The following is a 13519-nucleotide window of genomic DNA, read 5'->3' as shown; positions in this document are numbered from 1 at the left end:
GATTGCCAGCATTGCCGTTATAAGTGATAGTATCATATTTGTGGCCATTGTTGTTCTTCAAATGAGACCTATTTCGTCTCTTTTTCCAATAGCCAAGGGTGGATATGTATTTCGTGAGGAAATAGAGTCTATCACATAGCCTTTTAATTTGGAATTGACTCAAAATCTCTTGGATATTGCAATCAAGTATTTGGAAATTATCTACTTTGTAATCAACCGGAATGCCAACCTAGATTCCAACCCGAATGCCAACCCGGATGTTGTTGTTGTTGGGGATGCAATTCGTGTCATGCTGCAATGCATTTGCAGTGACAAAGTGAAAGCCGATGGCGGTGCCATTTTTGGCGATCAAACAATCAATTTATTAGTTAAAGTATGTATCTAAGTAGGTATCTGATTGATTTTTTTTTTTTAGTATTTTCTTTTTTGCTGTCATTTGTTATTTGATTTTTTGTTTTTTGTTTTAGGCCAAGTTGAACTCCATGGCACTGTACTTAGAGTTCAATAAAGGAAAAGAAGTAATTGACAATGAACTAATTTCCTCTCTCAACAAATTTATTCAAAAGAGTTTATTTCAAGGTGAAGGCAATTCATCAACCGAGGTTGACTTAGCTAAAAATATGCTCCAAACTTTTTGTGAAGGTATGTATCTAACTGTCCAATTTTTCTTTGTTATATTTTATTTGTGCCATGCATATCATCTTAGATAATGTTCTAAATACTTATTAACTATCTCCATTTTATCATCAGTCTGTGGGTGATAAGCGGTGCTCATTGATAAATTGGTTCCTTCAAGCTTGAACAATTCTTGCAAAAAGGAACTAGTGAAGATGACATCTATGTCACTAACAATTGAAACTGGCATGCCATGTAGCTTGAAAACATGATGCATAAATTGATTAGCAACCACAATTGTTGTAAAGGGATGCAAAATGGGAATAAAGTGAGCATATTTACTGAGATGGTCCACTACCACCATGACTACATTGTTACCTTGAGATAAAGGTAGCCCTTCAACAAAGTCCATGGAAATCTTGGCCCAAACTCGAGTAGGTATAGGTAGTGGCTGGAGAAGGCCTGTAGGAAGTAAAGTCTCATGCTCATTCCTTCGACAAGACTCACAATGCTTGATGTAGTGCTTAATGTCAGCCCTCATTCCAGGCTAGTAAAAATCATGCTTGGCTCGGTGTAGGGTCTTTTGGTACCCCCAGTGATACGCAATAGGGCTTTTTCATGAACCAAATGTAGTATACGAGTCTTTAGGGCTAGTAAGGGCTGTACATAAACCCACTTCGGAGACTAAACTTGGGATTAGAGTTAAGACCATTCTCCAAATCCAGGATGAGTTGCTGTAAACTAGAATCTTGTAAATAGTCATCCGTGATGTCTTGTACCCAAGTTGGGTTAGGAAATGTAAGGAGTAGCAGTGTACCCTCTGGAATAGATTCAGCCCCAGCCCCTTCTTCCATTTTTCTGGATAGAGCATCAGTTACTACATTGTCCCATCCCACCTTGTACTCAATTGTAAAATCATAGCCCAACAATTTAGTAATCCATTTCTTCTGAGGAGTACCAATTTTCTACTCTAGCAAGAATTTCAAACTCTGATGATCAGTTTTGACCTTAAAAGTTTGCCCTAGTAAATAGGGTCTCCACTTTGTAACAACTGAAATTTTCATAAGTGGAGTAATTAAGAGCTTTCCCCTTCAAAGCTTTACTGTAGAAGGCACTGGCCTAGAGTCCTGCATCAAGACAGTTCCTATTCCTACCCCTGAAGCATCACACTCAATGGTGAAAACTTTGGAAAAATCTGATAGAATCAAAACCGGAGGAGTAGTCACTGCTTCCTTAAGCTGATTAAATGAAACAGTAGCCTCATCACTCCACACAAACAATCTTTCTTCGACAACGTAGTCAATGGGGCTGCAATTTGACCATAGGCTCGAATAAATTTCCTATAGTACCATGTATGGCCTAGAAAACCCCTTAGAGACTTGAGGGACTTAGGAATTGGCCAAGATAACATTCCTTCAATCTTGGCTGGATCAACCTTGACACCTGCTGAAATCACATGACCGAGATATTCAATCTCTCCACAGCCAAATTTACACTTTACAGCCTTAGCAAACAACTGTTGGACTTTTAAAGTCTCCAAAACCAACCTCAAATGCATCAAATGATCCTTCTCATCCTTGTTGTACACTAGGATGTCATCAAAGAACACCAAAACGAACTTTCTTAGATAAGGCCGAAAAGTAGAAGGAGCATTAGTTAATCCAAAGTGCGTAACTAAGAACTCGGAATGGCCCTCATGAGTTCGAAAGGCTGTTTTAGGTATATACTTGGGTCTGACCCCAATCTGGTGATTACCAGATCTGAGATCCAGTTTAGAAAAAATCTGAGCACCGTAGAGTTCATCCAACAATTCATCCACAACCAGAATAGGAAACTTGTCCTTAGCAGTTGCCTTATTTAAAGCACAATAATCCATGCACATGCGCCAACTACCATTTGCCTTTCATACCTTGACGTCCGTAACTCTGTATTCCAATGATTGATGTACGGAGGACCCGTTGTGAATGTACCAAGAGGTTCACGATACCACTCTCCACGATATGTTATCTGATCCATTGCTTGTTCTACGCTTAAAACCTCCCATGGCCTTAATCCAGGGATGATTTTGGCCAATTGGTATCTGCCAGATATACGCAAACAAAACATCAATTTGATGACTAGCTCTAGACATGCAATACTATTTCAAATGAACACCCCTGATAAGGAGGAACAAAATTAACAGCTAGACATGCAATACTATTTCAAATGAACACACGTGATAAGGAGGAACAAAATTAACAGAACACTGATCCTCCTCCCTACGTAGGCATAGTACGTACGAAGAAGCTAAAAGAAAAATGGATTAATTACGATAAGACCCATCTTCATTAACTTCATGATTTACAACAAATTAAGACAAAGCTATAATATAGTGGACCATCAGGGGTACAAAAGCACCCTTTTTTTTCTATATATAATTTTATATATTGCCCTTTAATCAATCACAAAATGTTACATTAATAAACACTCTCGTACTTTTCCTCTAACATTTGTTCTCGTTTTAATTTACAACTTATTCATGATGTAAAACTGAAATGCAATAAATATTTTTTTTCCCACAGTTTACAGATCATATCATGTCATTCTCATGATTCATACATTTGATTTGGCTATAAAAGATCATAGCATAGGAACAAATTTATAATTAATTAATGACATAACATAATATGATCATTAATTATAGAAACTAATTGATTTTACATTTTAAACCCGGCTTGTGTCGCTACAAATTACATCGGATACTCTGTTTTCCCCTCTCTAAATTTATTATTTTTGTGCCGGAGGATGTGGGGAAGGTAGAAAAAACAGAGAATCTAAACAGCAAGTCAAGCAATATCTACCTTTCCAATTTCCATCGTCATTTGTCATTGTCTCGTTTGAAAAAATGTGTTTTGAAAATACTTTCTTCTTCAGAATAAAAAATACACTTTTTAAAAATACAAATATATATTAACAGATCATTCAAAATACAAATAATAAGGATTAGGGAGTAACTTATTATTTAAAAAAATTAAAAATAATAATAGTAATAAAGATCAGAGAAACATGGCTGCAAGCCTGCATGGCCATCCCAATCAGATAGTGGTGACTGTGCAGTCGCCCCAGCGACACAGGTATATATATATATATATATATATTTTTATAAATAAGAAGTCAATTCTATATTTTATTGTGTTTGGTGGAAATATATATATATATATATATATATATATATATATATATATAAACCAAGCAATCTTTTGTTTTTTTACATACTTGTACCACATTGTCCATGACAATAGAACGACATTAATGCACCCACCCAGAAGGTAGAAAGTAGAAAGAAATTAAGAGGCAGAGATAGAAGAAGCGATAATGAGAGAGCCACTTCTTGGCCAGCAGCAAGAACAACCTCCTTCTCAGGATGATTCAATCCCTTCATCACTTTTTACACACTTGTACGTGGCCCACTTTTTGGCCAGATGGGGTGCCAGGTTTACCTCTTATCCATTACTATTGAGTTTACATTTGTAATTTTTGCCCTTGGGATTTTTCTTTTCTCTTTCAGTTTTTGTAGGTTTAAATTTTAATTAAATTGAATTTATTTCAATGTTTTCACATATACTATTTCAATGTTTTCACATAAGTATATTTTCCCACAAGTGATCAAGATTTGGTTTCAAGTCTGAGTGGGGTTTAAAGCATTAGTCAATTGAAGCATCGAGTCTTTATGGGTTTTTTTTTCTTTCTACAGAATAGTTTATTATTTAGGTGTTAAAAATTCAAACTGGTTGAACTCTGTTATGGATTTTGATCTAGTGAGAGGCAGTTTCATAGCTGCTGAAAATTCATTCAAATTACCAATTACTGCTTGAGAATTCAACAAATGAACTACACAATAAATTACTGTTTATATTTTGCCCGCCCATCATGCCACAAATGACAAATTGGGTAGCTTCCCACCCCCAACATGCTTCCTCTAACTCTAGTGTTTGTGAGGGAGCTTTTATTCAATTCTCCCTTCTTTGCAGGATGTGGGAATTCTCTGTGGGGTTATACATGATCAGCATTTGGCCAGACTCCTTACTCTTTGCCGCTCTCTATGGTGTGGTAGAATCTGCTGCAACTGTGCTCTTTGGTCCCCTCGTTGGACAATGGGTGGATAGGTTGACATATGTAAAGGTTTGCTCACCATCTTTTATTTTGTGCATTTGACAGTGAATATCAATAGAACAAATTTTATAAAGTCTTTAAGAAGACCCAAATTATTTTGTGTATTAATTTTATTTATGACTGGCCCTTTAGCAGGCATAGTGAACAGTCTTTATGGATTCCCTTGGCCATCAGCTTAGGAGTTGGAGTTAATTTTCAACCTTTTGAATTGTTGTATGGAATGAGATCCAGAGGGGAGGGAGAAAAATGAGGTGGATCAGAGACTATCTCCAAAGTGTTAGACTTGGATATTATAACAGAATTCCTAGAGGATAAGAAGACCTTTAATAATTCTGTTCTAATATTGAATTATCAATTCATTGCATCCTTAATAGTTAATATCCACTGGTCTCTTCTGTATGCTTTGATAAATTGCTTGTTGCTTGGTAAAATTTAGAAGAATAGAGAAAGAAAGAGAAAAATTTAGTCCTCTAAGCTGTCCTCATTTTGATATGCTTAAATAAACTCGTCTTTGTGTACAGGATGAGACATGAAGAAACTAGCATATGATAATCAATACTTACTGATTTATATGGATTTGTATGAATATGCAGGTTGAACTCTCTATTAGTGACAAATCTAATCATTGATATATAAATTTGCATCTTAAATTTCTATTGGCAGGTTCTCCGAATATGGTTGGTAGCTCAGAATTTCTCTTTTATAATTGCTGGGTGCACAGTGATTGCATTACTGAGATTCTCAACCTTGAAGTCCACTAATTACGCAGCATTCCTCTCACTTGTGCTATTAACCAACATCTCCGGAGCGGTTGCAGCGCTTTCAACACTCGCGGGTACCGTCTTGATTGAAAGAGAATGGTAATTCTTTTCAAGTGTACAAGTTTGAAACATTTTCCTCCTTTTGTAATCCTCATTATCAGTTTGTGGCCTAGTATTGTTTCGTTGGCTGCTGTGACGATGAAGGAAAAAGTATAAATAAATTTAGCATCTTACATCAACCAATCCAGAAACTGGCCTTTTCCATTATAATAATCTTATTGTTGCTGTAACATCTTTGTTTTTTTCCCCTTTCTTTTCCTTTTTCTTCTTGGCTGCAATAAGAGCATACAAAATGATTCATATGTTTTGATAACTCTTAACCGATTATACTAATTATTTCCAATCTACAGGGTGGTTGTGATATCAGAAGGCCATCCTCCAGAGATGCTAACTAAGATGAATTCAATTATCAGAAGAATTGATCTAATATGCAAGCTATTTGGTCCTGTTTTAAGTGGCTTCCTTATCAGCTTTGTATCACTAACAGCATCTGCTGTGGCTTTGGCACTCTGGAATGCAATATCCATTTGGGTGGAATATTGGCTTTTTATCTCTGTATATAATGGCATACCAGCTTTAGGTGAAAGCAGTGAAAGGAGGATCTCAAGGCTTTCACCAGTCGAAGTTGTGGAAGAGAGCACATTAACTTCCCAGGAGAGAGAAAGCTTGCTTTCTCATGATGGAGGCAATTCACCATTGACTGCGAACACCTGGGAAAGCAAGATACTTCAATGGATCCCTTGTCTTGATGCATGGAGAGTATATTTTCAACAAGATGTTGTGCTCCCTGGACTAGCCCTGGCTTTGTTATATTTCACTGTCCTCAGGTAATGAACTATTAACAAGTTCTTCTGGATCCAAAATTTTGAATAAGTTGCTGATTTTATCTCTGCAGCTTTGGAACTTTGATGATTGCTGATTTAGAATGGCAAGGTATACCGGCTTACGTTATTGCTATCGCACGTGGAATAAGTGCAGTGATTGGAATATCGGCGACATTTGTGTACCCAGTCTTACAATCTCGCATTTCCACAATTAGAACAGGACTCTGGTCTATTTGGTCTCAGGTGAGAACTTAGTATGCAAGAAACAAGTCATTGGTAGCTGGAAATTAGGTTTATTATTATTACTTTTTTTGAAGTAACATGCCCATATGCAATCACCTTCAGTTCCTTTTTTCTTTACTGGTTTTATGGATCATTCTTTGTGTGTTTTCCTTGCAGTGGACCTGCCTCCTAGTATGTGTTGGTTCAATATGGGTCAAAAATAGTGTTTCAGCAGCATATATGCTGATGGCGGGTGTTGCAACATCTCGGCTTGGATTGTGGATGTTTGACTTATCTGTCATCCAACAAATGCAGGTAGGAAAAACCCAGCAATAATATAGCTCTCATAGCAAACTTCTGAAACTCTTCATCTTGATGGGTGAACAAGTTATTTTCTGCAATTTGTTTATGCTTTTTAAGATATATCTTTCTTCTCTTACCAGTAGCTTCTACTTGTCTTCTCATTCATTTTCTTTACCGGATAGGATCATGTTCCTGAAGCGGATCGTTGTGTTGTGGGAGGTGTTCAGAACTCACTGCAGTCTATTTTGGATTTGATGACTTATGTAATGGGAATAATCATCTCGAATCCACAGGTGATCTTATTTAGAATTTTGAGAAAACATATCATTTTAGAATTGCATTTTTAAAAAATTACAATTTGAAAACGTAGAAAATCTGCTTTGATAACTTTATTCCATTCATGTTATTGCTTTTCAGGATTTCTGGAAGTTGACTTTGATATCCTTTGTGCTGGTGACATTGGCTGCATTCCTCTATACTATCTATCTGTACCTTGTCCGGAAGCACCTCTTTCATTTTGAGAAGCTACACTTTAGCTGATTATCAGGGTTATAAGATCACATGAAGATGCATAATCAAGATGAAGTTTAAAGAGTAATTACTTGTAATTACTCATATTACCTGTGTTTCCTGCCGGAGATTAACTGCATATCAATCGTATTTGCTGGCCTTAAGTAGTCATTTCCATTGTCCTCTGTCCAAACATCCTTACAATTGTAAGGTAGTAGATGCTTAAAGCCCCTTGGTCCAGTTTTCTTGAGCTGAACTTTTTGGATCCTCAACGCAACAACAGAGAAAAATGGCAAACATCCAAATTCTACTAATCAAAATCCTGAATTGTTTGACTGTAGAATAAAAGAACTAAAACCCTTTTCTTTAACAACTAAAAACTTCTTTAAACACAATGAAAATAAACCTAAGATATTTGGAATCCTGCAGCGCCTGGGGGTAATGGTGGCGGCAGTGGTGTGACCGTGGGTGGCAGTGGTGCGGACCTCAGTGCCTTGCTGGCCCTCCTGGCTGTGGTGGCAGCCTGGCAGGGTATCCTTCATATTAAACGTTAGCACTTCCCCAGAATCCCGACTACGAAAAATTATCGCGTTCTTGTGCGGGCGAGGAAAAATTTTTACGATCCTCCAATCAAGCTTTTTGTAATTAACAAAAAATAAATAAATCTTAGATTAAAATTAATTTAAAAAATCATAATTAAATTAAATTTTAAGAATTGAAAGGAAGTGATATACCTGAAGCTGTTCCGGTAGCAAAGCTACGCCGTCGTGATTCATCACTGCATTCAAGTCGGCCTCCAAACTGGTCATAGACCAACCAGTGTTATGCTCATCTTGCATGTACGCATATTCAGTGGCATTGCCGTAAAATTCTCCCAACCCAACTTGTGATTGACCTACTGGGGAGACCAAAACTCTCTTGACTCCTTCCACAATTATACCATTTTCTGTTCCAACTTTAGGTATTTGCGTTGTTGATAATATGAAATAGTATGCTGTTTGGGTATGGGATATGTCTCTAGAATTTCGTTTAAACTCTGAGAAAGAAGAGAGTCATTTGGCAAGAAATGAATATAGTCGTTTGGATTATTTGGCTTATTTTCTCCGCGCATCCTGGGAAACAGATACGAACGGAGAAGCACAACATTGGATGGTAAAAATCGAAGACCGTTATCCATGGATTCAATCCTTAACAAGAACAACTAAGAAATTCAAGGGATTGGAGGGCAAAAACCCCCAAATCTGAATGGGTACTGGGAATGGAACCTAGACTACCCAATCAACATCAATATCGATCAAAGGAACCTGGGTAAGAAATGCGAGAGTGAATTGATAAATATATGAATAATCAGGTGCATGGATGACAGTAATGAAACAATGCATTGAAAATTTTCAGCGAAGTAACACGATCTTTAAAGAAAAAGGAAAATTACCATTTTCTTGGAGATTATTGCGTAGGAAAGCTGGCCTTCATCCCTCACCTCGCGCAAGCATGGCTTTATTTTCACCACTTCTTATATAGGTTTGGGTTACAATATTGTTACTTACACTTCTTTTTGGGCCGACGATGTGCACAGTAGAGATCAACGGTGGATTGTTGAATTGGGATCGCTGAGGTGTCTTTTTTTGAGCCGTTAATTTGAATGAACGGACAGCATAAAATGTATTGCATCGCTGACAACCGCGGAGATCAGAGGTTCGTTCTAGCCGTTGGATCATATAATCCGACAGCTCAAAGGGAAGCCCCAATTGGAATTAGGACTTTTTTACTTTCTCTTACACAGTTATTGTTTTTTTTTTTTTTTTTTTTTTTTTTTCGATGTCAATTGGAATTTTATTTTATGCTCCGGCTTGATATATAATTCTATAGTTATGGGTTCTGATTTATGATTTTTTTCGAGTTAAAAAGGCAGAAGGTTCTTTGTTGTGGCTATAATAGCGCATACTCGCTGCAAATCAATGACAAAATGAGCGTAAATGAAGAAATTCTATGTTTATTTTTAATGGACGGTTAAAAATGAGACATCAACAAGCATCAAAGAATAAATCAAAAGGCCAAAAAGAAATGTGTATTTTTAGAGAGATTGAGATTGGATGCAATTTGTGCCTACACGAGCCTCAAATGAGAAATAACTCTTTTGAAACCCATTTGTTTTGCAGATATCTTATTTGGAAAAATGAACCCTTTAGAACCCTCTCTCCATTCTCTGAATTAATTGCAATTTAAACCGTCGATAAATCCAGATCTAGTGACCCAATTGAGACGTTGGCTGACAATTGTTTTGAGACAACTCCTTCAGCCATGGGATCTGTCCCATTCAATATAGATAACTGCGGTCAACATAAACCTTTCATCAGATTTTGGTTGGCTGCAATTATCTATTTTCATCAGGATTTTGGTGGGTGGACAGCCCACCAACATATATCTAATACCTAATATCTATGATAAGCAATAGTAGGCATATTTGCTAGCAATTTCTCTTTTTTTTTTTTTATATATATATATATATATAACATTGTGTTTCCATGTGAGGTTGAATAAGAAAGTGTGATTATGTGATTATTAAGGATGGTATCCAATTAAAAGCCTGGGCTGTAGTGCAAATGAAATAGCTATAACTATCCCATTAAATATGAGGAATGGTGGGTGAGAGATCACTAGTCAAGGGTGTATGATTTAAATTATAAAAAGAAGAAAAAAAATTGCTTATAATAAGCATTGTAACTGCGTGGTAAGTAGGGAGTCGTTGCTCTTATTTGAAAACATGATTGAGATTGTGTAATATCTAAGATATTGAATGCGATGTAATACTTATAGTTTTTGTCAGTTCATTTTAAATGAATGACTCATATCGTTACGACACATAAGAACATTAACCTAAAAACAATTAATTCATCCCAAATGAATGATTTGACAACTTTGAAAGTAATTTAAGTGCCAATTTTAGCCCAAATAGATGGTTATGATATTTAAGGCGGTTGAATCATCCACGTGGCTAACAAGCTTAAAATAGCTGTTTTGGTCACTTTTAAAGGCTCCAACTATCGCCCTAATGGCTCAAGTGATTCGGTCAAATCAAAATTGATCTTTGAAGGTGATCGAAACACTTTTATAATATCTAAGAATGAATGAATGGCCTTCATTATCTATTGAAAGCGGCTTTAACCACCCTAAAACAACCAAAGGGTGAACGTCCACCCCATTGTCTATACACAAATATAAACAAAAAGAGAAACTTTTTTTTTTTTTTTTTTTTTTTCTATTGTCATTTTCTTATTCAATTAAAAAAAAATAAAAATAAAAACATTTGGTGGTGGTGTTGCTGTATGACGTGAGGGTGACAATGACGGTGGCATTACAGTAAATCAGTGATTATGGTAAAGATAGGGGTCGGCGGTTGGAAAAACATAAAAAAAAAAATAATAATAATAATAGTAAATAATTAAAAATAAATAAATTTTAATATGCATTTTGATGTGTTAAATTTTAGACCATTCGTTTAAAACGAATAAAAGTTATTTTAAAAACATGTAAATAAAATAAATAAATAATAAAAAAAAAAACAGTTCTCAACAAATTGTTGTGCATAAGACATGATAGGCTATATGCTATAGGCTATAAGTCACCATCAAGGAGACAACATTGTGATTCTCATATCTTGCTTCCAATATTTTGCTGGTGAAGGTAATATATATTTTCCTCTTTTGCCTATTCAACCATGACCAAAAGTCGTCATGACGGCAAGTGTCACCGTTTTTTTTTTTTTTTTTATTCAATTGAATAATGACTTATAAACAAAATTCCGACCACGGCGTGTAACAGTGTTTTATTTAGCAGGCGAATAAATTAAGAGCATCATCCCACCACGTTTCCGTACAACAACTTGACCTTCAATTTGGTCCACGTGCTTTTAGTACTTGACCTTTCAATTTGTAATATACAATTGACAGAATTAGTCCCATCTGGGTGAGCAAAGCAAGAGATTTTTAAACGAAATTGGAAGGCTATTTGAACAAATACCACTTAGATCAGCTGGGTATTACACCGGATATATGCAACATATTTTATGTGGGTCATCATTTAAAATAAACGATTTAAAAATAAAAAATAAAAGTTAACTTGAAATGCTAAGGGATGGTCGAACCATCGCCAAGCCACTTATTTAGCCTATGAGTGTTTTAGCCACTCTTAAACCAACCGATGGGGCTAGCTAAGAGAGTAGTTTCACCTCTCAACCTTTCTTTTTCTTTTTCTTTTTGTAGTTACGATCTAAGCTGTTCATTTACGTCATTTAAATGAACGATTCAAATTAAGTGTATTACAAGCTAACTTCAAGGGATTGGATCTAGTGATAACTTATTTGGCCATGTTATATCATAAAACATTAAGTTTAAAATTTGACATTTTTTAGTACAAATAATTTTTTGAGATTACGCTCACCGATAAAAAATTCAAACTTTACCCGACTCATGTAAATAGACACTTTGCACTCAGGCCGCCCTTAAAAGAAGGCACTTTTGCACTTTGTCATAGAGAGACCCCTTGGGGCCACGTATGATGTATCCAACACATTTCAATCTCATTCTGATCAAGCACCACCTAATAAAATGACCCCATCAAAAGGCCTTTCGTAATTATAGCAGACAAACTGCAATTCATTGTTTTTTTTTTTAAAAAAAAATTACCATCATTCCCGATCTGTTGTTAACAAATGTAAATACTTTTTTTTTTTTTACTAAACAAATGTAAATACTTAATTACAAAAAAAAAAAAATGTAAACAGTAAAGCTGTCCTCATTGACGACCGTGATAGATAGTATTACTATTAGCACGGAAAAGCCGCACATAATTCCTCCTCAAAAGGGAAATTTGCACACTTATCGACAAGGAATCTCACGCCGAATCATCCACACAACTCGGGGCTAAAATCAAAGGGAATCGAAAATGATAGCAAAATGACAAAACACCTAAATATCAACTTCTTTTTTTTATTTTTACATCTTATTATAGCCTCCATTAAAAGTTAATTATGTTCTAATTATATATAAATCATCATTAATAATTCCATAACCATTTTTAAATTCACAATAAAAAACTTTCAAATCTATTATAAATAAGACAATTTTTCGAACCAAATATATATATATATATATATTGATGAATATGAAACTCTTAACTCTCATTTATAGCTTGGTGGCAATTGCAGATCGATTCCAAAAAACCCAGAAAATAAGTAATAAAGATCTAAAATCTAAAAATCCGGAAATTATAAAAAAAAAAAAAAGGAACTAATAAATGATAATGGTCCCATATTCTGTCGTACACCAGCTTTTCTGTCTTTTCCAGCCCTATAATCTTCTAATGTTCTTTTACTGTACAGACCAAGTGCAATGAAAGTACTTTTGTCGTGGCATGCATCAATACCCAGCTGGGCCAAATTCCAATTGATGGTAAAATTAGGAAAACTACTGTTTTAGACTATGTAGTTTTAACTTTAATAAAATCAATTAATACTTAAGCTTTAATATTTTATTAAATCACTTCCTCTGTCCAATATCTGTTAATTTTTTTTTTTGATGGAATGTTATTGCATACTTAGTAATATTATGACACGTGTATACATTGTATAAAAATTGCCCCATAACCAAATCACTGGAATATAATGGAAATATTATTTAAATTGCATAAACAGCAGACATTTTAAAAAATAATATCCTGAATGGATATATGTTAATTTATTGATATGAGAAGTTGTTGTTTTATTAATAGATAAACAAACCCCGCAAAGAATTAGAGCTAGTAAGTAGTAAGTAGTAAGGACCTCCACCAGCGGAAGCCGAACAAAATATGACGGATTTCCCAAAGAAACACGTAACGAATCTTTACCACTCCGTGTGATCGAATCTATGTTTGCCATCGTGGATTCCACCCCCACATGGCACACGGCACACCCACAAAATATGCCCATTAACCACCCCATTGCTGCATTAATACCACAACAAATTCCTACCGAATTTTATATATATATATATATATATATATATATATGAGAAAACTTCGAATCCGGATAAG

At 35.3% G+C, this 13519-nt stretch overlaps 1 protein-coding gene and 1 long non-coding RNA gene across 2 annotated transcripts; one reads left to right on the top strand and one right to left on the bottom strand.

Moving 5' to 3' along the window:
- The first annotated feature begins 3883 nt into the window (after positions 1-3883).
- On the top strand, positions 3884-7713 carry LOC132162631 (solute carrier family 40 member 2). The gene is made up of 8 exons (XM_059572909.2): positions 3884-4088; positions 4626-4776; positions 5431-5627; positions 5939-6415; positions 6484-6655; positions 6812-6949; positions 7120-7230; positions 7355-7713. Exons 1-8 carry the CDS (start codon positions 3970-3972, stop codon positions 7475-7477), a joined length of 1488 nt encoding a protein of 495 aa, XP_059428892.2. The 5' UTR covers positions 3884-3969; the 3' UTR covers positions 7478-7713.
- Positions 7714-7737: 24 nt separating this feature from the next.
- On the bottom strand, positions 7738-8941 carry LOC132162632 (uncharacterized). The gene is made up of 3 exons (XR_009438238.2): positions 8880-8941; positions 8182-8248; positions 7738-8082 (listed from the first exon to the last, which is right to left on the bottom strand). It is a non-coding gene; the product is annotated as an uncharacterized LOC132162632 (long non-coding RNA).
- Between the last annotated feature and the right edge of the window lie 4578 nt (positions 8942-13519).

The sequence above is a fragment of the Corylus avellana genome, chromosome 10 (genome assembly GCF_965113065.1).
Source record: "Corylus avellana chromosome 10, dhCorAvel1.hap1.2, whole genome shotgun sequence".
NCBI classification, from domain to species: Eukaryota; Viridiplantae; Streptophyta; class Magnoliopsida; order Fagales; family Betulaceae; genus Corylus; species Corylus avellana.
The sequence above is the reverse complement of the archived record's forward strand: the minus strand, read 5'-3'. Positions and strand labels throughout refer to the sequence as shown.

What these genes read in the sequence shown, in the direction of transcription:
- LOC132162631 (XM_059572909.2), top strand. Translation starts at nt 3,970, where the DNA reads ATGAGAGAGCCACTTCTTGGCCAGCAGCAAGAACAACCTCCTTCTCAG. An exon ending in TTATATTTCACTGTCCTCAG is followed by an intron (nt 6,416 to 6,483) that starts GTAATGAACTAT and finishes TTATCTCTGCAG; the next exon opens with CTTTGGAACTTTGATGATTG. An exon ending in TAATCATCTCGAATCCACAG is followed by an intron (nt 7,231 to 7,354) that starts GTGATCTTATTT and finishes ATTGCTTTTCAG; the next exon opens with GATTTCTGGAAGTTGACTTT.